The sequence below is a fragment of the Ailuropoda melanoleuca genome, chromosome 2 (assembly GCF_002007445.2).
Source record: "Ailuropoda melanoleuca isolate Jingjing chromosome 2, ASM200744v2, whole genome shotgun sequence".
Lineage (NCBI taxonomy): Eukaryota > Metazoa > Chordata > Mammalia > Carnivora > Ursidae > Ailuropoda > Ailuropoda melanoleuca.
This window is the reverse complement of record NC_048219.1, coordinates 25,532,317-25,559,015: the sequence shown is the minus strand read 5'-3', so window position 1 is coordinate 25,559,015 and position 26,699 is coordinate 25,532,317. Positions and strand designations below refer to the sequence as shown.

The window sequence follows — 26,699 nt, the reverse complement described above, 5'->3', positions numbered from 1 at the left end:
CATTTCAACCTAAGCAGGAGTTGTGAAAGTTGAAGCCTGAGGAGAATTGTTGTTTGGGTGACTTTGTTCCCAATGTTTCTTCATATCAATAATGTAACCTTTCTTTCCTCCAGAGGTGAATCAGAGTCAAATAAGCTTGTTTGAAAACCTTGCACATCTCAGCGACGGTCGATGGCATTAGCATGCATTGGGAGATTTCCAACGTCTGGCTCAGCCCAGGCGACGGATGACTTTCCCTCCTGTCTCCTTTGCTGCAGAAGGAACTTGGCATGACGGGAGCGGGCTGAGTCTGCTGCCTCTGAATGGAGTGAGAGCTGCTCAAGGTCAGTGACCACAACAATAACACAGGACTTTAAGGCTGTCTTCGGTCTTTCTTCCTAATCATTTGATGATACACTACCTCATTTGATGCCTCCAAGAGCCCAGTTCAAAGAACATGCGGGGAGCTCTCACTAAGTGCCAAACACCCTATTGGTACTATTGGCAGAAGAAGTATGACTATTTCCATTTTATGCATAAAGAGTCTGAGGTTCAGAGAGGGGAAGAGTCTTGCCCAAGGTCACGGAGCTGCATAGTAGATGAATCAGGACTAGACTCCATGTCAGTCTTGCTCTTACCTAGGTTAAGTGTCTGCCTCTCCCAAAGCATCATAGGTATTCAGCCCTGGAATGGATGCTGGGGGAGAGAAGGGGCTGAATTAGTTGTGGATACTGGGACAGTGCAGAGAGTCTGTGGCCTGATGGACACTGAAGGTCTCCATAACCAGGCTCTACTTCTGTCTCCTCCCTGCACAATCCACGTCTCGGCCAGTACTCCAGTCACACATGTTCTCTAAGCTGGCCCTGCCACTTCTTCACTCCATGTCTTTGCTCAAAACATCCCTCCCACCTGGCAGGCTTTTCTATCATTTTCACCTGTTAAAGTTAGCATCCTTTAGGATCCAGCTAGTATCCCATCCCCTCCCAGAGACCGGCCAGCTACATATGGTTTGCTATCCCCACAGCACTATGAGCCTTGTGGGCATGAATTTACCTAAATCACAATTGAATTATATCTGGCACATAATAAATGATATGTAATGACAATAAGCATAACATGTTCATTATTAACATTGTAATACTTGCAAAATTTGTCTAGAATGGTGCTTCCCAACCAACTTTGGGTCACCTTCTCCTTTGAGAATCTGCTGCTGGGAATCACAGACCCTCCTGCCACAAATGTACAAACAGAGGAGTCACATCTTATGCAGGGGTTGGATTCTAAAGGTGGCCTGTGAGGCAAAAATCACACGGAATCAAAATCATTCTTGAAAATCCTTTGACTTGCCCCTCAAGTTCAGAGTACATTGTCTACACAGTAGTCAGTTGGTTTACATTTGGGAGCCATGTAGTATAGAAAAGCTTTTCTTTAAGTAATAGATTCACCACCCACACAGCAAGAGGCTTACCTATAAAAGAGACCTGAGGAAAGCCACACTTTTTGCAGGGTCAGCAGATCTATGCCCATACATACAAATTCTAGCATCATCTTCAAGGGGTTCATGGACCTCAAAGCTCAAGCATGAACCTCAAGTTAAGGATTTTTGATATAGAGCTTTAAAATGTGCATAGTTCTTATCATGCAGTAGCGTATTTTAACCCTCAAAGCCATCCTTTGAAATGGATTTCACTGATACTATTCCTACTTTATAGATGAGGAAATTGAGGTTCAAGGAGGCAAAATGAATTTTAGTCCAAAGACCTGGTCTCTTGTCTAGTGATTCTGTCCAAAGAATCCCCATTCCATTGTCTTGATGGCCACCTCGAAAGGCTGGACTGCTCCTTGATCACTTGTCAATGGAAAAGGGGGATGTGTGGCCTCAGACTAGTTACCTAACCACTCTGAAACTCAGAAGCTGTTTGCAAAATAAAGATAATAATATCCATTGAGTAGTGTCCTTGTAGGATTAAATGAGCCATTAGATGTGAAATTGCCTGGCAGGGTGCCTAGGATACTGCAAGGGCTTCCTAAGGGTTAGCTTTTCTTTTCCATCTCTGCTGGCACTCCTGGGAAATCAAACAGATAAAGGCCGTCCTCTGCACAGTGTCATCTCCCCTCCTGACCCCCAAAGGTCTTCAAAGAGTTGGAGTCTTGCAAAACTGCTTAAGAATATGCAAATGCTTTTCCTTGTCTTTGAAATTTCTGGATCCTTAATGCCCCCTCATTTATTGAGCACTGAGCGGAGAGCAGAGAAGCAGGCACCAGGGGTCTGCTCCATCACATATTTTGTGTGACTTTGGTCAAGTGTCTTCAATCCAAGAAACGCTTATCAAACACAAATGCCTCATCCAGGCCTTCAAGACCCTTCATGAATCTCTGCTTGAATCCTCCAATGACGGCACATTTCACTTAGAGTAAAAGCTCAAGTCTTATAGAGGCTTATGGAGCCTGTATCAGTCAGGGTGCAGCCGGCAAAACAGAACTCACATCAGGTAATCGAGTAGAGATCGTTTAATGCAAAGAGTTAGCTACAAAGGTGTTAGAAGAGCTGAAAGAGTAACCAAAAAGCTGAGGCAACTCTGAGATTAGCAAATACAGCGGCTGCTACTTCCCTTAGGGATGGAGGAGTAAAGGGAGGAGGCCAGGTTACTAGAGCCCAAGGGCTGGAGGTGTCCCTCTGGAGACCAAACCTTGGTCGGCCTGTCTGGTGGGAGCTGGAGCCATGGGGAATTGTGGCCCCGCTAGATATTCCACTTGAAACAGAGAGAGTGAGAGATATACTTAGCTTGTATTCCCTCCCTCTCTAATCTCCTATTAGTGCCTCCCATTGGCCATACCTGACCAGAAGCCAGAGGGCAAGGGAGCAGTACAAAGAAGGATGAATATGAGACGAAACCAGCTATCAACGGCACAGGACCTTCAGGATATGGCGCACCCCTCCCCAGTCGCCCATTATGTCTCTGGACTCGTGTCCAAAATGTTACACTTCACTCACAGTGCTCCAGTCACATTAGGCTCCTTAGGATTCCTTGGATACTCCAGCCCTTTAATTTGCTATTCCTTCCATCTGGATTTTGACCATGGAATATCCACATGGCTCCCTTCCTTGCTTCCATCTCTTTCTAAGTGAGGCCTTCTCTGACCATCCTGATTAAGTTCCCATCCTCCTTTCCTTCTGGCCCTTCATCTCCTCGTTGTGGTATTCTTCTCTCTAGCTTTTATGACCATTTAACAGTCAGTGTGATTTATGTATGTATGTATATATTTTTAGTATTCACCTCCTCTCTCTAGAATGTAAACGTCATGAGGGTAGAGGTTTTTGTCTGTTTTGTCTACTTCTATATCCCCAGTGCCTAGAACAGTGCCTGGCAAATAATGAATACTCGGTATTTGTTGAGCTAATGAACGGATGAACAAAGATTCGAACACCCCCTCATTTGTATTCATTTGTTCATTCAATAAACTCTCGTGTGGTGGAGGGATTGGAGAAGGCAATGTAAGGAAGCAGTCTGCACAATTAGGATGCACTTCTGCGTCCCCATTCATAAGGCACAGGGGTGGAACGGGAGACCTCAGAGGACCCTTCCAGCCTCACCACTCTACTAAACTTAGAGTATTTCCCTGGCAGAAATACTTGGAAGATAAAATTAATCCTCTTCTTAATCAGCAGTTCCCATCTCTGCACGTGACTTGTCAGGGGAACTTTTCTCTGATGCTCACACGATGTGGGAACTTGTCACATCTTCCATCTCTGGGAACATCCTCACCTGAAATTGAAAGGTAAATATTTCAGTTGTGAGTCTCTCTGTCATGACTCAAATAATTTTAAAATTGCTTAGATGTCTTTGCCTAACAATGTTCAGATTGTTCTAATGCAGGGGAAAACGGTAGTTTTAGACACAGTAATATTGATAGCAGCTAGTAATTTCCATGTATTTCTCACAGGTTATTGGCACTGGGAGGATTACCAAGGAGAACTTTTTACTTATTAAAAAGACATTCTATGTCAAAGGCCTAGCACACCACCTGGCAATAGAAGGTGCTCCCTAGATGATGATGTTTGCAATCATTATTTTCATTGAGTTGGGCTGGAAAATGCCATGCTTATTTCTGGGATGCTTAATGTCATCAGGGTTCTCAACTCAAGGGGATTTTATCACCAGTAGACCACTTTAGAGACCAGACGGGCCCACTGCAAGAGTAGCAGAATGTTTGTAGAAAAGAATTGAAGGTTTATGACTAAAGGTCAGTGGATGGACAGCTTAGAGTTGGCACAGCCTTTCCTTCATTCATTTAGCAGATAGTCTCCAGTGCCCTTGTAAGACTCAACCTCCATCTTTGCCCTCTAGCAGCTCCCTACCTAGTCCGAAGGACAATGTAATGCACTGTAAGTGTCACTTAATGGAGCTCAGTGCAACGGTAAAAGAGGGTACAGGGTGTTTCTGTGAGTCTTTAGAACATCAAAGATGTTTCAAAAACTACACATTGAATGAAGCACAAATTTTGTTTTGCCACCTTCACTTGCCAGTTCTAGCAAAAAGGGAAGAGGAACTAATATGGTAAGCAATTGTCACAGCTTTTAAAAGACTATATTGTTTATTTATACAATCATTTTTATTGTCTGTTTCCCCCTGGAGGCCAGGGCATTTTCCCTGTTCTATTAACTGCTTTCTCCCCAGCGTCTAGAACCATGTTGGGTACGTAATAAGCCCCCGATAAATATTTCTTCACTGACAGACTATACCAATTTGGGTCACTGTATAGGAAGAAGAAATAAAATTGGGCCCTGGTCAAGACAAAGAAGCCAGGGGAGCCTGGGTGGCACAGCGGTTAAGCGTCTGCCTTCAGCTCAGGGCGTGATCCCGGCGTTACGGGATCGAGCCCCACCAGGCTCCTCTGCTATGAGCCTGCTTCTTCCTCTCCCACTCCCCCTGCTTGTGTTCCCTCTCTCGCTGGCTGTCTCTATCTCTGTCAAATAAATAAAATCTTAAAAAAAAAATTCTATACTCAATGAAATATATTCTTTCAAAAATAAAGAATTTNGGAGTTGGGGGGTGGGGCACAAGATAGCAGAGGTTGGAGGTATGCGCAGATCCAAGAAGTCTTGAATGCTATGCCAAACATCTTGACCTGTGTTCTGAAGCCCTAGAGAGACACTGAAGGATTTTTAGCTGGAGTGAGGCCTTCTCAGACTCCTGCTTCATGACCTTCTCTTTCTTTCCAAAGAGCTTTCCAAGTTTCTTTTGTGTCACTTGCTTTTTTGGACCGGCCCAGTCTTACTCAGGAGTTCCCTGGCCAGCAAAAGTTCTTTGGCAAGCAAAAGGGACCCAGTTATCTGCTCCCCCCTTCCTAAATCCAACTCGACCTAACCCACGCCCACATTCCTCTTGTAATTAAACCCAAACCAGCTAATTTAGGCAAACATTTTAAAATAGTAACTCAAGAAGGATGCTTTAGTAATTGTGTGATGAAGATGTCAGATCTCTATCATCTCACTGGAGCCTGAAGGACAGCTGGGAGGGAAGTCACTTTGCGGGGTTTTAATAATGTGTCCAATTCTTGATGTGTATAAGGATGATGACAACTGGATGCCAGTTTCAGAGAGGGTGGGTCAAATTTGGTTTGGTGTGTCTGTGCTACCTGCCTTGTATATCAGGGTCTTTAAAAAGAATTATTATTATTATTTTTAAAGATTTTACTTATTTGAGAGAGAGACAGAGATAGCGACCGAGATCGTGAGAGAGATCACAAGTGGGGAGGAGAGGGAGAAGCAGGCTCCCTGCTGAGCAGAGAGCCCAATGTGGGGCTTGATCCCAGGACCCTGGTATCATGATCTGGGCTAAAGGCAGATGCTTAACTGACTGAACCACCCAGGCGCCCCAAGGTAACTATTCTTAAATTTCTACCTGTGAGGGGCAAAGGTGCCTTAGATGTCCCCTCCGTCGGGCTCTGTAAGAACAAGGACAAGGCAAATATCCCTGGAAGAGGGAGTGACACTTAGCAGAAAGAGTTCATGAGCTTTGGAGTCAGACAGACTGGGATAGAGTCTCACCCTCCCCACAGCCAAGCTGTACATGCTGGAAAGGTTATGGGACTTGCCTGCATCCCTGATTTCTTACCCCCTAAGTGGGAAAATACTACGTACTTCAAAGAGGTGTTGGGAGGATCGCAGAGAATGTATTAAGCCTCAGGCTTCTGGTTGGTACTCACGAAAAAGCAGTCATTTTTATTACCTCTGCTCTCAGCTCTCAGATCCCATGCCTGGGCCAGGCCTGGCCACATTAGCGTGTGGAAGCCTCTCCTTTCCGCTGACCTGCTTCAGCTCCCCTTGAGCAGCCCTAGGCAAGTGTCTGAAAATGGAGGAGGAGATGCTGCCTGTAGCCACCACCCTGCCCAGCCGGTGCCGACCTGGAACTCCAGCCTGGCTCTTCCGTCGCCAAGGCACAAGGGACCGGTTAGCCTGATTCAGAGGTCTTACTCCTTTTGTAATTCCTCTTGGGGATGTCCTGACCTCAAGGCAGCAGTGGCTACAGTTGAGTTCGATTTATATTAACTCCCTGAGCAGAGAGATGAGGTGTGCAAGCCTTAGCGGAGGGAGGAGGGTGAGAATCAATGGCCACAGCAGGAGTAGGCAAAGCGAGCCTTGACTTGGGGGCCTTATTAGGACAGAGTTCCCACCTCCGGGTACTTTTTGGTCAGCAGGTTATTTCATATCCTGTCTTCTCAAATGCCAGGAACTTGGCTGACATCTTGGCTGGAAAGCCTCAGGCATTGTTAGGAAATACCTTTTAACTTATACCGTAGCAAAATAGCCCTTGCTGATTTTAACCATATTCAATGTCCTTAAATGCAAACAATTCCTAGCTTTCCCTTTTGTTTAGTCCACATCTTTAACAATCCGGTTTAAATGTCCCCTAAGCTCTGGCAATGACACCACTGAAGGTCCCTGGCTAATCTCACTTGAATTTGAAGACAATGGTACAAGGTAAGCGGGTCAGAAATGGGTCTCCTTAGATTATAGATGTGGAGTTCAGAGAGGGAGAGATACTTGCTAGAGGTCACATACCATAAACCTGGGGGAACAGGGAACCAAATCCTCAGGTCTTAACATTACTGCATGTTTTTTATTTAGAAAGTTGACAAGACAAGTGAACTCAGTGACCTTGGAATAAAATCCACTTTCTTACTAGGGTCTGCAACAGCCTGCGTGATCTGGCCCTGCTCAGTAATCCAGTGGCTGCTGGCACTTCCGTTTCTTCCCTATTCTTCCGCCCCTCTGGCCATCTGTTATTTCCCAGATCCCCTTAAACTCATCAGGCCTTTGCATTGATGTTCTTTGCCTGGCTCTTCTATAATGACTGCTTCTCATTCTTCAGATCCCATTTCAAAGTCTGAGGGAAAAGACAACTACCCGAAGTAGAACCCTTCTGTTATTTTCTCCCATAGCAGCTTCCTTCCCAGCCTTTATCCAATCTGTAATTATTTATTAAATGAACATATGGATGAATACCTTGGTACCCAAGACATTCAATTAAGTTAACTTAATTATTCATTTATTTAGCAAATATTTTTTGAACACCTACCAAGGGCCATTTTTTCAGGAGCTGAGGTTATAATAGTGACCAAAACAGATACCAATCTCTGCATGATGGGGAAACTTTCTAAAGGACGGAAGAAAAGCAAATGGAGTTAGTGTCACAGAAAGGGTTTTGGCTTGAGCGACTGATAGGACAGTGCTGCCATTTGCTGAAATGGGGAAGAGAGCAGGTTGGGTGGTGGGAGGGTAAAAAGCTTTTTTTTTTTTTTTTTATTATGTTAAGTATGAGATGCCCTTTAGACAGTCAGGTAGAGATGCCAACTTGACAACGGTATATATGCCTCCTGAGTTCAGGGCAGAGATCTGGGCTGGAAATACATTTGGGAGTCATCTGAACATCAATTATACTAAAAGCCAAGACCCTGGATGAGTGATCCTGGGGAATGAATGTAGTTAGAGAAAAGGTCCAAGAATTCAGACTTCAACATTTAGAGGTCAAAGAGATGAGGAAGAAACAGAGATGCCAGAAAGGTAGGATAGGAAGCAGAGTCTTTGCTTGAGAATGAAGATGGGGGAGGGGGTATCAAAGTTTGAGGAATGAGGAGAGGGCAGGAAAGCGCCATCTAGGAGAGAGGGAGAGAAAAGCAACTAGAGAAATAGCGCTCCTTCAGGCGGTTTTGGGCATGAGGCTGGTGGTTCCGGATTTAGAGGGAGCCTGGTCAGCGGTAGCAAGTACTTTCCTTTTGTCTGCTCAGCTGCGAAGGTGCAGGTGAAGAGGAGATGGAGAGCTAACGAGTACAGTGGAATGAGGGCTGGTGAGGACAGCGACAGTACTTACAAGGTGGGGCTAGATGTGGTTTACACTGGATAGGAAGGGAAGTGAGGACAGTGAGGCGGGGGAGGGGAAAGGGGACAGTAAAAGGCGAGCTGAAGGTCCCAGGAGGTTGAGTCTGTTGACTAGAGGGAGTGGGAGAGGAAGTAGGCATTGATAGAGATGCTTGAAACGGACATTGCGGTGTTAAGGCCTGAGGTCTGAGCAGGAAGGGGTAATGCGGTGAAAGGAGAAGCAAAGGCTGAGGAATTGAGAAGCCAGGATATGGGAGGGATCGTCCACATGCATATTGAAATCATCAAGGCTTATGGCGGACTAGTTTTAGAGAGAGCCTTAGTGTGGTTTGGGGGAATATGGGAGATAAGGTATATGCCTGGCACACAGTGGGCTCTCAGTCAATGCCCTTTAGGCATTTATTTGCTTAGTCTTTGTTCAGGGCGCTGGGGCTTCCCGCTCAGTTGCTTCCAGAGCAGCACTTCCTGGAGGGTGGTGGCATAGCTTGGTGCGTGGGGACGGGGGTTGGGAGACACGCTTGGGGCCTGAGCTGGCCTGTGTTGAGGCTGCCCCACAGCCTGGGGTCCAGGCCCTGTGCCGGCTGCAGGCTGGACTCCCACCAGAGCCGCATGCCTTCGGCTCAGCGGCAGCAGCAGCAGATGGTGAGAAGTGGGTGGGCTGGGGGATCTGCAACTGATCCCACAGTTGCCGGATTAATGAGCCCTCGTGCCCGCCTTCTTTTCTGCAGTGTGCCAGCCGACAGTAGCTTCCTTTGCTGGGGTGGGTTTGTTTGTGGGAAATTTTTTGGCAGTGAAAGCTCAGCACCTGATGAAAACTTCCTCTCCCCCTCATTTCTCCCCCTCCTCTTGCTCCTAGACTGGTTCTATGTATTTTGGGGCCTCCAGCCTTCCCCTGGGGTTCCTTCTGGAGTCAAGCATGGTGGACCTGAGATCATGTAGACCTGCTTCTGCATTTACAAATGGGGAAACTGAGGCCTAGAGAATGTAGTCATTCATTTTGTAGCAGGAGGCGCAGGAATCCAGATACATTCCATGCCTTCCAATGTCTAGCTACATCTCCCAGTTGACATATACTGCATGAGTGAGAGCTTGGCTGGTTCATATCTGAGACTCAGCCATATGCAAGCATATGTGGTGGGCACTGAGGTCGTGGGGATGGGGTATGGGCAGGCGGATCACAATAAGGACAACAGGGTCTGAAGAGGAAACATCACTGATCACTGTAAGTGAGGAGGGAGTCTGCACAGGGGACCAGGCTAGCAAACAGGCTTGAAGACAAAAGGTGCTAGTTGTGGGCCTTCTTAGCCCACTCTGACCTCCCCCTACCCTGGCTAATCCAGAGAACTATTTTACTAAGTCACTAGGGGTCTAAGCAACTCTGTGGTAGGACTGTTTCCAGCCAAGTGGAATAAGAGAAAGAGAGGGTGCATCCCTTATGAGTGAGAGCGAGAGTGAGCAAGTGAGAGAGAAATGAGGCTTGCAGATCTGGAGACGAGCAAAGACTCCGAGATATTCCAGTCAGTGACATGGCAAGAATAGAGGCCACAAGGAGCATCAGAGGTCAAAAACAGGTCAGTGCCACTGGATGGGGAGCCCTTCGAAGCATGGCAGACTGATGTAGGCAGCAATAAAGCAAGGACTCTATGGAGGCAGGTGCGCATGGAACTCCTAGAAGTGGGGATAGCAGGCCTTTGTAGGGGCATTGGACATCTATGGTGGGTCTGAAGACCAACATGGTCTCATCAATGTGGTGAGACAGAGAGTCACAGGTAATGGCCAAGTGGGACAGAGTCCTAGTCAAACTTAAATCAGTGATGCAAAGTTGTCTAACCTGTTCCACATAGTGACACACATACAAAAATATTTGTTTCTCCCAGTAGGGTAGAGGGACAGGCTCTTTGGGGCCAGAGTTAAATGGCTTGGGAGCTCCAACAGCCCAGGACCTCCCCCGGCTGCTCAGAATGTTGAGGAAATAGAATGAGTGCATCAATAAGAATGTGTTCACTGGTGGGAAGCTCTGCAGTAAGGAATGTATTTTTTTCTTGTGTAATAAGAAGCACAGAGAAGATAATCCAGGGCTGCTATAGCAGCTTAGAGATGCCATTGAGGACCTAGGTGCTCGTATGTTTCTCATCTGCCACCCATTGGCAGATGCCTTGGATGATGCCTTCATAGTTGCAATATGGCACCTGTAGCTCCAGACATTGCATCAACATTCCAAGGCGGAAGAAAGAAGAGGTGGAGGGGGATGATGGCAAAGGGAAAATAGAATGTCAGCTGAGTTTGCTCCCTTTTAAAGATATTTCCTGGAAGCCTCACCAGGGACGTGTCATATCTCGTTGGCCAGAGCTGTGTGATGTGGCCACCTCTAGCTACAAGGAAGACTAAAAGATGTGTTGAAGCTAGGTGTTTTGTTGCCTAATGAAATCAGGGTTCTGTTAGAAAGAAAGAAGAGAATTAATATGGGCAGTTTTGCGTGGCTGGACACAACCGTGAGGCAGGAGTTAAGCAGTTAGCAGTTAAGCACTTAGCTAGTTAAGCAGTCTAAGCCTAGATACTGCGGGGCCTTGGAGTCATGCGCGGGTACCGGGACCGAGTCACCTGGGTGATGGGACTCCCCTCAGGGGATTTAGGCTGGGAAGGGATTTGGTCAGATGGCTATTTTAGGCAGCTCATTCTGACTGAAGGGATGGGAGGGGTGCAGATGTTGAGGAAGGGGTCCTGTGAAGTTAGTGCCAGAATCCGTGTACATGGAAGGTGTCTACTTAAGTCTCTGAATGAGCTGATACAACTTAAATTAGGATAGCAGCTGTGAGGAGGGGGAAGAAGGCATGATTTTGAGAAATATTCAGGAGGTAAAATTCAGAGTTTGGTAATTGATTGGATGATTGGGGGAATGGGGTGCAGTTTAAGAATACTGGTTTTCCCACCATTGATTGGGATGTGGAACATAAGAGAAAGAGCAGGTCTGGAAGGTATAATTCGTTCAAAATCACACAAGCTGGGAATTGAACCCAGGTCTCCTGGGCCAGTGTTCCTTGCATTACTATATTATTTCTTGTAACTGTCCTTATTTTTTTTAATTTTTTAAATTTAAATTCAATTAGCCGACATATAGTACATCATTAGCTTCAGATGTGTTCAGTGATCATATACTATACTTTGTACTCCAGCCTCTATCCTCCAGAGCCTGGAAAAACAGTCCACTGCTGTCTTCAGACTGCTGATTTTTCTCCCCCTTTCTCCACCCAACCAGGTTACGAGATCCAAGGGATAAAATTACAATGATGGTGGCATCTTGCTTCTGAAGGGCCTAGTTTGATAAGCATATGCCAAGAGGGGTGGGCAGAGGGGCCTCCATAAATACCACCCCTGCCCAGACTGATGCAAGGTGGTCAGGGAGTGCCTGGACCAGGCATTGACTTCTCCCACAAGTATTCTTTCTGTAATCCCAGCTTTGGGCTTGGCCGGTACATTAATTTCCTATTGCTTCTGTAATGAATTACTACAAACTGAGTGGCTTCAAACAACACCAATTTATTCTCTTAGGATTCTGGAGATCCTTACCTTTTTCAGCTTGTAGAAAACACCTGCAACCACTTTCCTTGGCTCCTGGCCTAACCTTTTGGTTCTGTCATCACATCTCCCATTACTGACTGATCTTCCTTTTGCCCTTGTGATCATATTGGGCTCACCCAGAAAATTCAGGATAATCTCTCCATTTTAGGATCCTTAACTTTTGCACACATTTGCAAAGCCAAGTTTACCGTGTAATAAGGTAACATATTCTCAAGGTCCAAAGATTAGGACATGGACCTCTTGGGGGCATTCAGCCCACCACAGTTCAGCACCTTCACTGACATTCTTTTTGTGTCCGGTCTTGTGCTGACAAATAGGTCACAGTCCTTGCCCTTGCGGAGCTTACAGTTTAGGGGTGAAGGCAGAGATGTAAACAGCAGATTACTCTGCAGGCTGAGAGAGGGAGCACAGGAACTTTGGGAGCCCAGGGGAGTAGTACATACTCTGATCTGGGAAGTCAGGGAAGGAGCTCCAGAAGAGATGGCTTCCACGCTGAACTTTGAGGAATGTATGAGATTTAGCCAGATGAATAATGATGCTGTTGATGATGATAGCAAACATTTGTATTGTTATTGCTATTTGCCAGGTTGTGTTTTAATCACTTAACGCATATTAATGCATTTGGTTCTTTCAATACCACATAAAGTGGTCACTTTATCATTGCTATTTTATAGATTAGTAACTGAGGCTGAGGAAAGCTGATCCATTGGCTGGAATGTGGGTCCTTCACGCTACTCTTAAGGTAAAGATCAAAGTCCTTTCTGTGGCTTTCGAGGCCCTTGATTATCAGGTCCCTTCTACCACTCCCAGCCCAGCCCCAGCCCTGTCACTGGGCTCCTTTCAGAGGAGCCTCCTCCCCACCTCTGGCCCTTTGTACATGTTCTTTCCTCTGCCTAGAATGGAACATACCCATCTCATCCTTCAGACTTCAGCTCAAATGCCCCAGAAGCAGGGCCTTCCTTATCCTCAGATGGGCCCATGTCCTTCTTACTCTTGGAGCAGCCTGTATTTGACTTGAAAAGCACTAAGCCCCAGCTGTATACAAACATCTTTTTTTGTCCCCTCATTGTATCCTCAGTGCCATAGAGTAGGTGGTGAATAAATATTGGCTGAATCAATGAAAAACATCAGGGAAAATGAAAATCTAGTGGAAAGCAGGAGCAAGACCATCAGAGACCATCTAGTCCAACACCTTCCCTTAACTTCTGGGAAACTGAGGCCAAGTGAGGTGCAGTGACTTGCCCAATGTCGCATAGTAAGTCAGGGGAAGGGCTGAAGCTTCTGGCTCCTGGTCCTGGGTCACTTTCATGGTTCCCAGGGTGATGCTCCTGACCTTGGCCCAGTGCCTGCCTGTCCGAGTCTGACTCATCCTTCCAGGTAAAGCTGATTCCTAAACATCTCGAGGATGCCTTTCTTATTACACCTCAATCTCACCCTTCCCTGTCAAAGTTACACTTGACTGTCTTTTTCTCCATGCTCCCCAAACACCCTCTAGCTTTGTCCTTCTTATTCAATGCTCTGCTTGCATTTGAGCTCTTCCAAGGCAGCCACAGTCCCTGATTCCTCCACCCCCAGGGAGGCTTGCACGCAGCAGTACAAATGTGGTGTGTGAAGTGTGACGGGAAAGGAGAGGGATGTGGGATTGTCCAGGGCTCCCTAACCCAGGCTGAGGGTCAGGAAAAGTCCTCAGGAGGCAGTGAGTCATGAGCTGAACAAACAGGATTAGACACCTGGATGGCACATGTGTTCGTGTGTGTTTTGAGTGAAATGGGGCCTGTGGCAGGGTGGAGGGTGCATTTAAGGAGAGGAATCCTAATGTTTGTAAATGAGATAAGGTGCTAATTACTTGGGGGGGGGGTGGGCAATTCAAAGTCCTTTTTTCTCCCAAGGATTCAAATGAGGAGGTAGAACTGACTTCTGAGGCCTTTCCATAGTTAACTAAGCAGGCAATGACAGGCCGATGTGGGACAAGCGGGCGAGGGCTGCCCTTTACAAACGGTCTAATTGGATCCCTTTCTCATCTTGAGACAGAACTTATGAGTCTTTCTTGTGCCTACAGCAAAGACAAGTAGGGCTTGTGTGTAGAAGCTTTCCTCTGCTATCCTCCCACTGCTGCCTACCTAAGCTCCTTAGCACCTGTCTCCATCCCTTCACCAACCCCAGGGAGGCCTGCCTCAGCTCCGTCTTGTCTAGCCACTTCCCACTGTGATGCAAGGGCTGTTCAAGCCGCCTGCCCTAAGCCCCTGCTCGGCCAACTCCACCAAGCCGATCGTTGCCAGCAGGCCATGTTGTGTAGCCATGACCTCAGCCCCGGCTTTAGCTGTTTGGACCGGGTTGGTCTGTAAGAAGGAGAATGAATGGTGCCAGCAGCCTGTGAATGCCAACCAACCAGGGCCAACACGGCCCCTCTCTCTGGAATTGGAACTGTTTATTTAGGGAGAATTGGACTGCTGGTAAAGGAACATCATTGAAGAGCCACAGCAAGGAGGTGGGATGGCCGAGTCACTGGAGTGGCCAGGCACCAGAGGGACCGATCTACAGGGTCTGTGGTTGCTGAGGGGCAATGAGAGCCCTTGACGGCACATGGCCAGAGTCACTGTGGTATTTCAAGAGAAGCTCAAATTCCATGAGGCCGAGTGAGATTTCCAAGTGTTTACTCTCGCATGCATCCTACTATTTCCTCCCTCCTCAAGGGTTTCTCTGTTCTTTATATCCACAGGCACCCGCCAAACCCACTTCCCCTGCCAAAGGGTCTAGTCCATGCTCCTTTCCTCTGGGAATCTTTCTGGCTTACAGTTTAATTCTTACCCCTGTTGACCCTTGAACAGCAGAAGTTTGAATTGCCAGTGTCCACTTATGCATGGATTTTTTATAGCACAGTAAATGTATTTTCTATTCCCTATGGTTTTCTTGATAACATTTTCTTTTCTCTGGCTTATTTTATTGTAAGAATACAGTAGATAACACATGTAGCATACAAAATATGTGTTAATTGACTGTGTGTTATCAGTAAGGCTTCTGGTCAACATAGGCTATTAGTACTTAAGTCTTTGGGGAGTTGAAAATTATAGATGGATTTTTGGCTATGTGGTGGTCGGTGCCTCTAGGCCCCATGTTGTTCAAGGGTCGACTGCACTCTTCTTCAAGGGCCAGGAACTTGACATGTTTTATCTCTCATCCTTCCTTATCTGATCAGGAATCTCAGAGACATGAAACAATTTACCTAGGGATCCAAACCTAGAACTTTCTTTCACTATACTTGTTGTCCTTCTACCAGCCCACACTCTCTTTCCATTCTGGGTACCAAAATACTGTTTCAGTCCCTGCAAATTTTCCAAATTTCTTGTAATTCTCTTTCCAGCGCAGAAACTACCTGGCATGGCTAAATAATTGCTTCATGTGTCTTGTCTTTGTAACAAAAGTCTAAATTTCCTTTCCTTTGCTTGTTTGTTTCCTGTCATCACCCACTGCACAGTGCCATGCACAAAATAGGTGGAAGAAAAAAGTGCTGAATATGTTTGTTTATCACTGTGTCCCCTAGCTCAGTGCCTGGCATGTGGCAAGTGTCCAGAGTAGGGATTTTAGTGTAGACAAGGCTTAGGCTGGGTCTCCCACCCCCAGCCTGCCAGACCTCACAGGTAGGTGGGTGTGCAACAAATGGTGGTATCACACTGAAAGGCCATCGGTGTGGTTTAGTGGAAAGACATTGCATTGGAGCCAGACAACATGGGTGTAAATTCCAATTCTGCGACACACTGTAAAACTTTGGCCAAGATACTTAGTGTCTCTGAGCCTGTTTTGTCAGATGTAAAATAGGGATTATACTACCTGCCTCCTAGCAGTGTTCTAAGGATTCAGAGGCAATACAGTTAGTAAAAGGAGCTCTCATCATGGTGATACTGTTCACACAGAGTCTTGGGAGACTTGGAGGGCCAGCTCCAAGGGCAGCTGAGTTGGCTTGTACACATTTCCTACCTCATGGTCTCATCCTCAGCTCTTTTCTACCTTATTGACTTTTGGTGGTTTAAATAGACTTGTCAATGAAATTTTCATTTTTAAACACTATTGCTCATCAGTATTTAAGAACTCTGATTTTTAGTTTTTCCTTGCCAATTTGCTTGTAAACCAATGTTATTGGATCTGTTTTTCCTTTAAAGATTTGGGGATTAGCCCCAGGCACAATGCATTAATGTTATTTCCCTTGTTCCTTACATAACAGGACTCATCTATACCTTTAATTGAAGTAAAGACCATTTGGTAATTGTTTTGGCTCTAATTATGATAGAATTGGCTCACAGCCAGGGTGGTATAACTGGGGGCTTTGGGGTCAGGCAGACCTGGGTTTGAATTCTGTTTTTACCACCTACCTGCTTGCACAAGATAACAAATCTCTCCGACTCTCTTTTTGCTCTATTTAAAGGAGGATGCTACTCCTGAGTTGGTAGAAGGACCAAATGCTAAATGTATAGTGTCTGGCATATCGGAAAGATAATAAATGCTAGTGCTCTTTCTAGAAATAATCTCTTAAACCTCAAGGACTTTGGTGGAAACTGTTTAAAATAATTACATGGTATCCTGGAGTGCCATGTGAATCTACTTTGCATTTGAACCACTAGTAGATTAAGCCGGACTTGCATAGGGAAACCTTCCTGTAATTAACCTGGGTTTGGGTGATTTTAAGCCAGTTTTCATTCTGCTGCAGAAACAAAAAAGATGAGACTGAAGGAATGCTATTCCTTTAATTGAAGGAACACTTTTATGTTCTCAGGTCTATTTTAATCTTAAGTGCCGATTATGCATCATTCTCTCCTGTTAACAGACACTTCTGTAAGTGATCTGCAGAGAGAGAAATATGATTCTTACATAAATACTGTACCATGAGAAATTATCTTATTACTTAATATGCCAGAAAGCTAATAAGATAAAGGAATGGTACGAGTCATTTTTGGACAATATTAAAACTTGATTTTAGCTCATGGAAATAAAATGTAATTTCCTTTTATTATTCTCTTTTCCAGGAGAACAAAGGCAGTGGAGGGTGTAGGGATATTATACAGCTGTGTTCCATGAGCTCTTCTCGAGGCTGTGGAATGGATCCAGGCAGGATGGCCTCAAATTAAGATTTTAATGACTCTTCCATTTAGAAAACACACTCTTGCTGTTAATGATGCCTTGTCAGGTATGATTTTTGAATTTGCAAGTGAAAGTAAAACACCCCATTTCCTATTCAGTTGTACCAATGCTCGCCTCTGTTTGTTTGCATGTGTATGTCGGTTAAAGAACAAACACACAGCGCCTACAGAGAGTAAGGGTAAAACAATTTGAAGAACTGTTTCCTGAATCACCTATGGTGAAGGGCGATGAAGTGCCAAGTTTTGACAAGGTTAAGGTAGCCAGACACAAATACTGACTGCCTAGGGGCCCCATGAGACTTGTGAGTTTCAAATGTGCTTTAAATGTTGTTCTCTGGGATTTAGTGTTTTATTTATACATGAACGAATAACGACTGATCGTGATGAAAGAAACTTAAACAGGATCCACGTTGGTAAAATCTGCTGGCTGCAACTAACATTTGGTCACTGTTTGATCTTCCCTGTCAGATCCAGGTAGTTTAGACGGTGGTGGTGACGACATGGGATGGTTACAGACACAAGCAAGCACATGATCTTTTGCGCTCTTTTCTTCCTATCAGTTTGACAGAAACAACACTAAGTAAACGCCTTCGGCCTTCCCTGGCATGCAATTTTTCATCCAAGCAAAACATAACGTACCTAGGACTGAAAAGAAACGTAATAACCTCTGCATTCTTCTGATTTGTTAAAACTTTCCCACAAACACCTACAGAAACTATATAATGTTTGCCTGGAGATTTAAGGCAACAGGCTTCCACTCACAGCAAGATGAATTTTTTATTAGATGTTAGACAGACATGTTATGCTGATGTTGGGAAGTGTTACCAAGACAGTGTATGTAGAATGGCCTGTTATGGATATTTTACAGACCTAGTTAAACACCTACAGCCATTTGTGAAACTTCCAGGGTCGATCTGTTGGAAGGTGGGGAGTGAACTCTAGGAACTGGTAAGATTCTACCAACTTTTAATATTCCAAAATAATGTACCCATTTGTTTAAAGTGCACTAAAATGACACCTTAAAGGATCAGGGGTGGTGATGATTAGTGACAACTCTTGTAGGTTTAGGAGTAACATTTTTAGACCCTTATATACACGTTTGTGAAGCTCTGCTATTCCTGGAGGCAGCTATGAATTTGTCCATTTTTTCTGCAGTAAAGGAATATAGGGGCTTGTCTTTAAATAAAACTAAAATAAGAACCTTTAAGTTCAACTATGTGAAGTTCAGGCTGACTTAGTTTTAATATTTAGCTTGGTTAATTAAATCCCATTCTTTGCCCTGAATTTAATTATCCCAACCATTGAGGTAATTTAATATAATAATAAAAAAAGGGGCTAATAAGAAATGGAAGAGACTTTGACTATTCCTTCATCTGGCTCCATGGGAGCATTTCTTCTGCAAGTGTCAGTTTATGGATGGTGATGGTTTATGGGGTATTATGAATTTTCAATTAGTGAGAAAATGGAAACGAAAGACAGACAGTAGATCATCAATGAGTGATTGTATCAGGAAATCACTAAAAAGCTCATCTGTAAAGTTCAGGGCATATTTTAATATGACTTCATGATACCTTAGGCATTTTGTTCCCCCCTCAGTTGAGCTTAAAATCCAGGTTTTTTTATATATGGATTTTATAAGTCCTCTGCTTAGGGTTTCTATTGAAAGGTAAGAAAGTCAAATATTTGCTAACTTCTACGCAAAAATGAATGCTAAAATAAAAAGGTGACCTTTTCTTGTGTAGCTGTCACTTCTGACGCAAATGGTCTGTTTCCTTAATACCGCCCAAACTCTACAATCTCAAGGCTGGGGTGCTGTGCAGAAGAATCAGACTGGGATTCAAATCCCACCTGGAAACTTCCTAGCTGTTCCAAATTACTTAATCTCATTGTGCCTCAGTCTTGCCATCTGTGAAATGAGGATAGTGCTCTCCACTTCTCCCAGATTGCTGGCGAACAAAGTGAGAGACCGTAGAGGACACCACACAACCTGACAATAGATGCTCTGCAAATAGGGACTTCCTTCTCCTGAATAAGTCACAAATATGCTTATAAAGGAAGAACAGACACTAATGTATCATAATGCCACACATAATGCCAAATGTGCCAGCTTGTTATCAATCACGGCAGTGTTCCTCACTTTAAAGTACCAGTGATTCACCTGGGGATCTGGTTAAATATAGATTTGCATTCACCCTGAGATTCTGCATTTTAACAAGCTCCCAGATGGTGCAGATACTGCCGGCTGGAGCCCACACTTCTAGTTGTATGGAACTCGGGCAATGACTTTTGAATCCTGAACTGACTTTGAGAGACTGGGTTAAGGTGCAAAACACAATTTTACTCTACCTTTTTTTTTTTTTTGCGTTTGTTTAATGATAAAATTATAGGGGAAATCTGAAGATGCTACACAAAAAAGTTTGAATGAACACATTTAAAAATCTGGGAAGCTCAAATCCATTCTACACACTTTCATTTATTGTCTGGACAGATAAAGTACAAATAATTCAAACACAACAAGGTTATGAAAGAAAAACATTTACAATACTTTCCCTCAGAAATCATCTAAACTAGCAAGATTAACATGAAGTCATTCATTATAACTAAAGTATACAACTGCCTGGTCCTAAGAATTTTTTTCCTTTTTTTTTCCCCCAAGAGTGAACACATTATAGAGAAGAGATTTTGGCATGCCTTTCCCACTAATGCTTAGCAAATGCATCAAAATTTTGCCAGCAAACTGCGTTCATTCATAGCAGGTGATGTAAAAAGTTCTCCCTGAACGTTGAACGAGTGTTCTCTGAACTGAAATCTGGTGTTTGTTTGTTTGTTTCAAAACCGAAAAGAGGAAAAAAAAACAGAAAAAAAATTTAAAGGAGGAGTCTATGATGCAGCCTTGGTTTTCGTTATCTGTCTACCACTACGACTACTACTACAAAGTTTGCCTCTTCAGTGTGAAAACAACAGTTCTGTCTACATGCACTTAGTGGGTTCAGCATGGGAAAAAACGCACAAAATAAGCACAAGTTATAAATAACCATAACGTTTTATTACCATTAAGACTAAACTTGTATTGAAAAGATTTTATATAACAAGACAAGAAAAGCAATAGCAAATTTAACTATCAACTAGATTATGCATAGCGAGTAACTGTTTCTATTACCCAGGGAAGAGCATGAACCCTTGTATTTTTTTGTTTTGTTTTTGTTTTAAATATATAACCGTACAAAGCACAAACATACTAAAATGATCAGTGCACTGGACGTGGGAGAATGCTCCCTCAGTCATTTTGTTCCCTTAGCTCTGTTTTGTTTTCCCCAGTCTGAATTACGTTAAAATAAAGACCCAGTTGTTTTTATTTTTCTACTGTGCAGTAAGAAAAAATATTCACAACAAACATGACAATATATCAAACAATAGTTCTACACAAGTTACCTTGATACCTCTTTAACTGTCACTTAAATATCATAAGAAAACATTTTAAGACATATACAAACAAAACTAGCCAAGTGTTACAACTTATAATAAATTAACCCAAAGAAAAAATAACTTTATATATATATATTTATATTGTATATACACATACACACACAACAGAATGACACAATAATATGCTTCTTCCCATAGTTTAAGTAAACAAATAAGTAGTCTAGCCAATCTAGCTATATTTGATCTCGGCCATAGGCATCATCACATCGGCGATTAAATAAATAAGTGTTTCAAGCAACATAAACAGTGTTTCAAATGTACCAACACAGCCCAATTCTATCAGCATGGGCTACAAAGTGAATTTGAAAATTCCTTAATGAATTTAAAGCAAATGTATCTTTTGTTTTCCTCTCCTAAACACATTACATTTAACTATGATACTAAGATATGTAAATAATTTCATAGCACCTACTGCTCAAACTAAGGAAGTTTTAGATCAAAAGGAAAATTAATCTTTTTAGTTTTTGTTCTGCTGACATCCCATACTGATGACTTAAAGAAAAACTGTCTTTCAACTCATCTCCTTGCTTTTGGGTTTTGACTGTGGGGAACTTGTGGTACCCTGGGTAGAACGAACACTCCTTTCCCCTAGTAATTAATAATTGTTTTTTTTTTATTATTATTACATGCTATGAAAAGATATGAAGATCATCTGTTTATAGCCCATCCTTCAAAAAACAGTCTACGAATCCAGTTTAAAACACACATCTTGATCTCTAAAAAGTTACCAGTGCAGTATGAACGCAACAAAGTTGTCAATTTCCCCTAAATTAGCCAGTCAAAATATTTTTTTCTCAAATCCAGATTCTCTTGTAAAAATTCTTTATATTTTATAAAAATAGATTTTTCTTGAAACCCATTTTCAGCAAAGAGACCACCTCTTTGGCAACAATGTTAATGTTATTAAATTGTTAATGTCATCAGGTATCCCCCTTGCCCCCATCCCCTAACAGAAGACTGTTTTTAGTTCACATGATATAAAAGAAAAAAGGAAAAATAAAAAAATTTGCAAAAGTTTTTTTTTTTCATTTTTGCAATTTTTATTATTCCTCTTTAATTTGTGTGGGGGTTTTTTACCAATCTGATTGGATCAACTTTTTTGACAAAAAAGAAAAATCTTTTTTTTTCTTTCTTTGAATCCCATTACTTTGTAAAAATTGTTTTATTTTTATTATTATTTTTTTTTTTGTTTTTTGTTTTTCTTCTTCAAATGAGCGAATGGTCATCTTAAAAAGACCCACCTTCAAGGAAGGTAGTAAAGTTAGCTGGCTGGGTTAAAATCCCTGCACATCGCTATCTATGTATATTATATTCAACAACGACAGCTATGAAAGAACATTCAATGCATCAAAGGTATTTTTTTGTATTTTTTTTCTTTTTTTCTAAGCATTATAAAATCCTTTCCTGGTACACCTCAGGATAATCCAATGTTTTAATACTTAGGCAACACTGGCTTATAAAGTCCATGGTTGAATATAAGCCTCGAAAAGTTTGTTTCTCTCTCTTTTGTGTGTGTGCGTGTGTATGTGTGTGTATGTGTGTGTGTGTGCACGTGTGTGTTTTGTTCGTATATATTTATATATATATTTTAATAAGTAAGGATGGGAAATTCAGGACTTGTGGGCTTTGTTGGTTTTAAAGGAAACTTGCAACACTCGGTCTCCTAGGCGGTACCCGTTGAGGCTGGCAATGGCCATGGCCGCCTCGTCATAGTTGGTCATGGTGACAAAGCCGAATCCCTTGCACTTGTTGGTGTTGAAGTCGCGGATGACCTTGACGTTGTTCACTGCGCCGAAGGGGCCAAAGAGCTGCCAGAGGACACTCTCGTCGGAATCAGGGGACAGGTTGTAGACAAAGATGCACCAGCCCGTCCCCGTATGACCAGGGATGTTCATTCCCACAAGGCTCGTCATCCCGTCAATGGTGATTGGGGAGAACCTGGGGGGACAGGCAGAAGGGGGGACTGGTCCAGACATCAGTCTGACCATGGATAACACACAGATGCACAGACACAGACATGGGGCAGAGGGCTGAGTGAGTGTTTGCAGGACAGTCTTCCGGGTTTAAAAACCAAAATGCAAAAACTAATGTCTGTAGCATTTTTTCTGAATGGAATGGCTAAACTGGCTAAGGCCCATATATGCCAAGAGAAAGCCTAGGTCAATTCCTAATAACCATAAGGAACTCCCAGAGCAAGGCTCTATCATACTTCCACCACAGTATGTGGTCATAGGGCATCCCATCCGGACCCTTATCCTCCCTCCCCCCACAACAGGCAGTAAGCTCTGGGGAGGAGGGGCTCTATTTCATTCATCCTGTTGCTCTACTCATTTATTCAGTGGGGCACATACGGGAATATCACAGACACAGTGACACATAGAAAATAATAAATACTTATTGATTGCATAAGTGAATGGCACTGGTGGATATCAGTGCTTGGGAAATTTTATTTATTTTTCAAGGCAGATTAGGGGATGGCCCTAGGAGTGCTCAAGTCTACCATCTTTGCAGTCCCCTGACTTATGGTTGTCAAAGATCTCTTCGTATTTTGAGGAGAGAGACACATGAGAATGAACAGACATAACTTGTTATTAATCAGATGGGTGGCTCATGTTTCATTCAGCATATCTATTCAAAGGAGTTCCCCCCAAACCTTCAAGCAATAATAATGATGTATCACTCCTTGATGCTATGTTATCTGGAATTCATTTCTAAGCATCACAGGAGTGAGACTTCAAGTGGTTTGTGCATTTATATGTCTTAAATTAGAAAAGCTGAAAACTGTTATTTGCCCCATTACAACTACTTTTGTATCAGGCTTTGAAATCTCAGTTTTCATGTTATCTTGAAAAGGAAAACAACCCTTCAGATTCTATTCACTGTCTGATAAAATATATCCACGTGTGATTCATAATGGATGCATCGGATTAGGTTACCAGTGCCTACAGCAGAAAAATATTTGTTAACATTTTGTTTTCTATCAAACATGTACAGGCATCTGGGCCCTATCCATTGACTAATGTCTTGGTTTTCATGTGCTTGGGTTTTGGTATTTTATTTCTGAAAAAGGGGAGGAGGAGGAAGCAAAAACTGGAGAGAGAATGGGGTAAAGTGTTATCTAGGACTTTTGGTTGTGTTTTGGTTTGTTTTTTGGTTTTTAGAGAGGGAGGAGGGGCAGAGGGAGAGAGAGAATCCTAAGCAGGCTCCATGCCCTGAACGTAGCCCGATGCGGGGCTCCATCTCACCACCCTGAGATCATGACCTGAGCCAAAATCAAGAGTCAGACGCTTAACTGACTGAGCCGCCCAGGCGCCCCTTTGGGCGTTTTAAAAATAAGCAAATATTCTTGGAGATTTGAAAATCCTAGGAAAGAACAGTTCTGCCTCTAACTAGAATTTAGATAATCAAATGGCAGCTGAAGATATGCTAAACATAACAACTCAACAGGTGCTAATTTGGGCATTATATTCGCTAAGTCAATCTTCTCTCCTGCTTGAAAACAAGTAACAAGACAGAACCAAAACACATCATGGGAAGGATTCTTAGGAGGGCAAATCCATGTCTATGATTTCATTATTTCTGAAGACTGTCTTCTCAACCTTCTCTCCTCCAACTGAGTGAACCGACTCCTTTCAGTTTAAAAGTAGGGAAGAGTGAGGTATTTGTTTTAGGGCCAAAGTCAGGAGCCAGCAAAGACGTTTCAAGCAGTCTCAACTCTAGCTGGTAATGGCCCCCTGGAGCACTTTGGTAGGAAGGAGTCTGGACCCACATCTGGGTGTAACAGGAAAACAGAATGCTGTTATGGACTAGTGATGTCTGCCCTGAGTGGGGACCAGCCTCCTCTGTGCCCTCTCTGGCCTTAGCGTGCAGAAGCATCCCTGCACGCTTGGTGCCCTGAAGGTAGACGGGAGAAGAGGCCAGAGGTGGGAAAATGTAAAAGTGGGTGTGGGAAGAGGCAGGCAGTGTGCCTGACATGAGGGAGTAATTCCCAGTTACCCTCACTCGTGCCAGGCTTGAGACTGGAGAGGCTGATGCTCGGCTAGTGAAGCCGGCAGGCCAGCTACTCCCTCCACTGTGTGCCAGTTTCCAGAGGGGGTACTTACCATGCGTGGCCAAGTGGTGAGAGCACTGCCTCATACGGGGAGTGTGACTGGGGCTATTAAAGACCACATGTCTTTGCCTGACTGTAGGGAGGGGAATTAAAGTGTGCAGCTCTACCGAGCAGGATGATGAAGATGCTATGTCCCTAGCAGCCCAGTGCAGCTTCGCAAAAGCACATATGGGAATCTCAGGGACACAGTGACATAACGCACTCAACTTCCCGAGATTCAGCTTTCAGACTAGGTCTGGACCACTCTCATGACTGCATTCAGAGAGCCCCACAAACTGTAATTCTATTTGAGCCCCCAACCCCACAGAAAGGCTTTACATGAAAGGAGCTGTAAGTTTAAAACATAATACATGTATAACCAAGGGAGGATCTATAATAACTGTTAAAACCTGTAACAAAAGAAATCCCTGGTTGAGGTGCACACAGATACACTTCTTTGTCAGGCTATGCGCTGAAATGCACAGTGAGGTGGGGGGGTTGGGAGTCAGCAGGTCATCCACATGTTTATTCATGCTTTGGCCAGAGCTGGTAGTCCAAAATCTAATTTTTCCACTGACAATCATAAGATTGTCAACCATGATTAGCAAAATGTTCTAATTTTGATTTGCTGGAATCTGCCCTCTTAACTGAATCTTGGCATTGCTAATGCAAAACAGTTGCTCTGCAAGTTTGCAAAATCAGCTGGCAAAGAGTAGGAGCCTTCTCCCTTAGGGGAGCCGTCCAGAGAACCAGATTATCAAGGGCTTGGTAGCTGTGGCACCTGAACCATAGGAGGAGCCCACCTGCAAATAAAAGAAAAAGTGAAACACACAAGCACACTTTGTGTGCCCTAAAAGAAACAAAACCAACTGAGGTCTGAAATTAAAATTAAGAATTTGACATGCTGGCGGAGGAAAAAGGAAGAATTAAAAAAAAAAAAAGTAAAGTTAGTGAATTAAAAAAAAAAATTTCTAGCCCCAGTCTGTGCCAACACGGACATCTGGCAATCTGTGGAGTTTTAATTACCTCTTTACGCCATAGGCCATATTAAGCAAATTGTCCAGCCTGCAAAGAGAAGGAGGGTCTCTGGGTTAATGCCTCACAGATGGCAAGATCGCTCAATGGAACTATTAATAAGAATGCTCCATTTTCAAAGAAGAAAAGCTCAACAACTTCCCCAATGCTTAGGAGTCTCTCCACTGGTAGTTTCCCCCCTTTCTGCCTCCAACTATGAGTAATTCATGTTCAGGTCAATGCTAGAGTTTAAAGCAAGTGTGTAATGAAGCTCCCTTTCTTTCAAGGTCTGAATTAATCCCACACCCCCCTCCTCCTAGAACATTTGTGTGGATTTCATTTTGTATTGTGTGTGAAGTTGTTAAAAGGGGGCAGCTTCTTAAGTTGTTCACCTTTTATTGCAATTAAACTTGTGAATGAAAGGAATACACGTGCATGCACAATGCGTATCAGAATGGATCTATTCTCTTAGTCTAGCTACATTAACTAAATCTTACCACACACATTCTTTGGGGAAGGGGGAGTTTGAGGGTTAAGGGTTTTTTTTATAATTAGCTTACTATTTACAACCTGAAAGCTCCTCCTAGCAAATTGCCATTATGTTATAATCTCCCTCATGTTCAGTATTTACTTGGGGACAAGCTATTCACACCATGGGGCAGTAGTAACCATAGTTTCCACCATTAGAAGCCTGCTGGAAAGGCTTTTTACATAAATACTGCATGTGCTCTCACACAAAATAAAAATTAGGTGACTTGGACTCTTCGTGAAATCATTAACCCTTTCAAATTCCCAGGACATGGGAGGATGCTACAAAGGCTGATTTTCCTCCTCCTCATGGCCAGATGGAGGGCCTACTATCTTTCCATGTGATGTTTGAAGAGGAGGGAAAAAAAAGCCCTTTTCATTAAAGGGCAGTTGGGACATGGGTGGAATAAGAGAATTTTTTAGAGTTATGATGGCTGTGTAAAGAATGTTCTTATCTCTTATACAATAAAGGCAGTCCAAACCTGACTTTGGAGTGAAACCTGCTTTC

General features: G+C 43.5%; 1 protein-coding gene across 7 annotated transcripts in view; it reads right to left on the bottom strand.

Moving 5' to 3' along the window:
* Positions 1-20,097: 20,097 nt before the first annotated feature.
* The window catches only part of ELAVL4 (ELAV like RNA binding protein 4), a 134,599-nt gene continuing 127,997 nt past the window's right edge, over positions 20,098-26,699 (bottom strand). For 5 of the 7 annotated variants that reach the window (XM_034652283.1, XM_019802063.2, XM_019802062.2 and 2 more), the window contains exons 6-7: positions 25,676-25,714; positions 20,098-22,539 (exon numbers count right to left, since the gene is read on the bottom strand). In XM_034652283.1, coding sequence (XP_034508174.1) covers positions 22,170-22,539; positions 25,676-25,714 — 409 coding nt within the window. In that variant the 3' untranslated portion in view covers positions 20,098-22,169. The remainder of the gene's footprint in view (positions 22,540-25,675; positions 25,715-26,699) is intronic. The other 2 variants (XM_034652295.1, XM_034652309.1) reach the window with 2 other exon arrangements.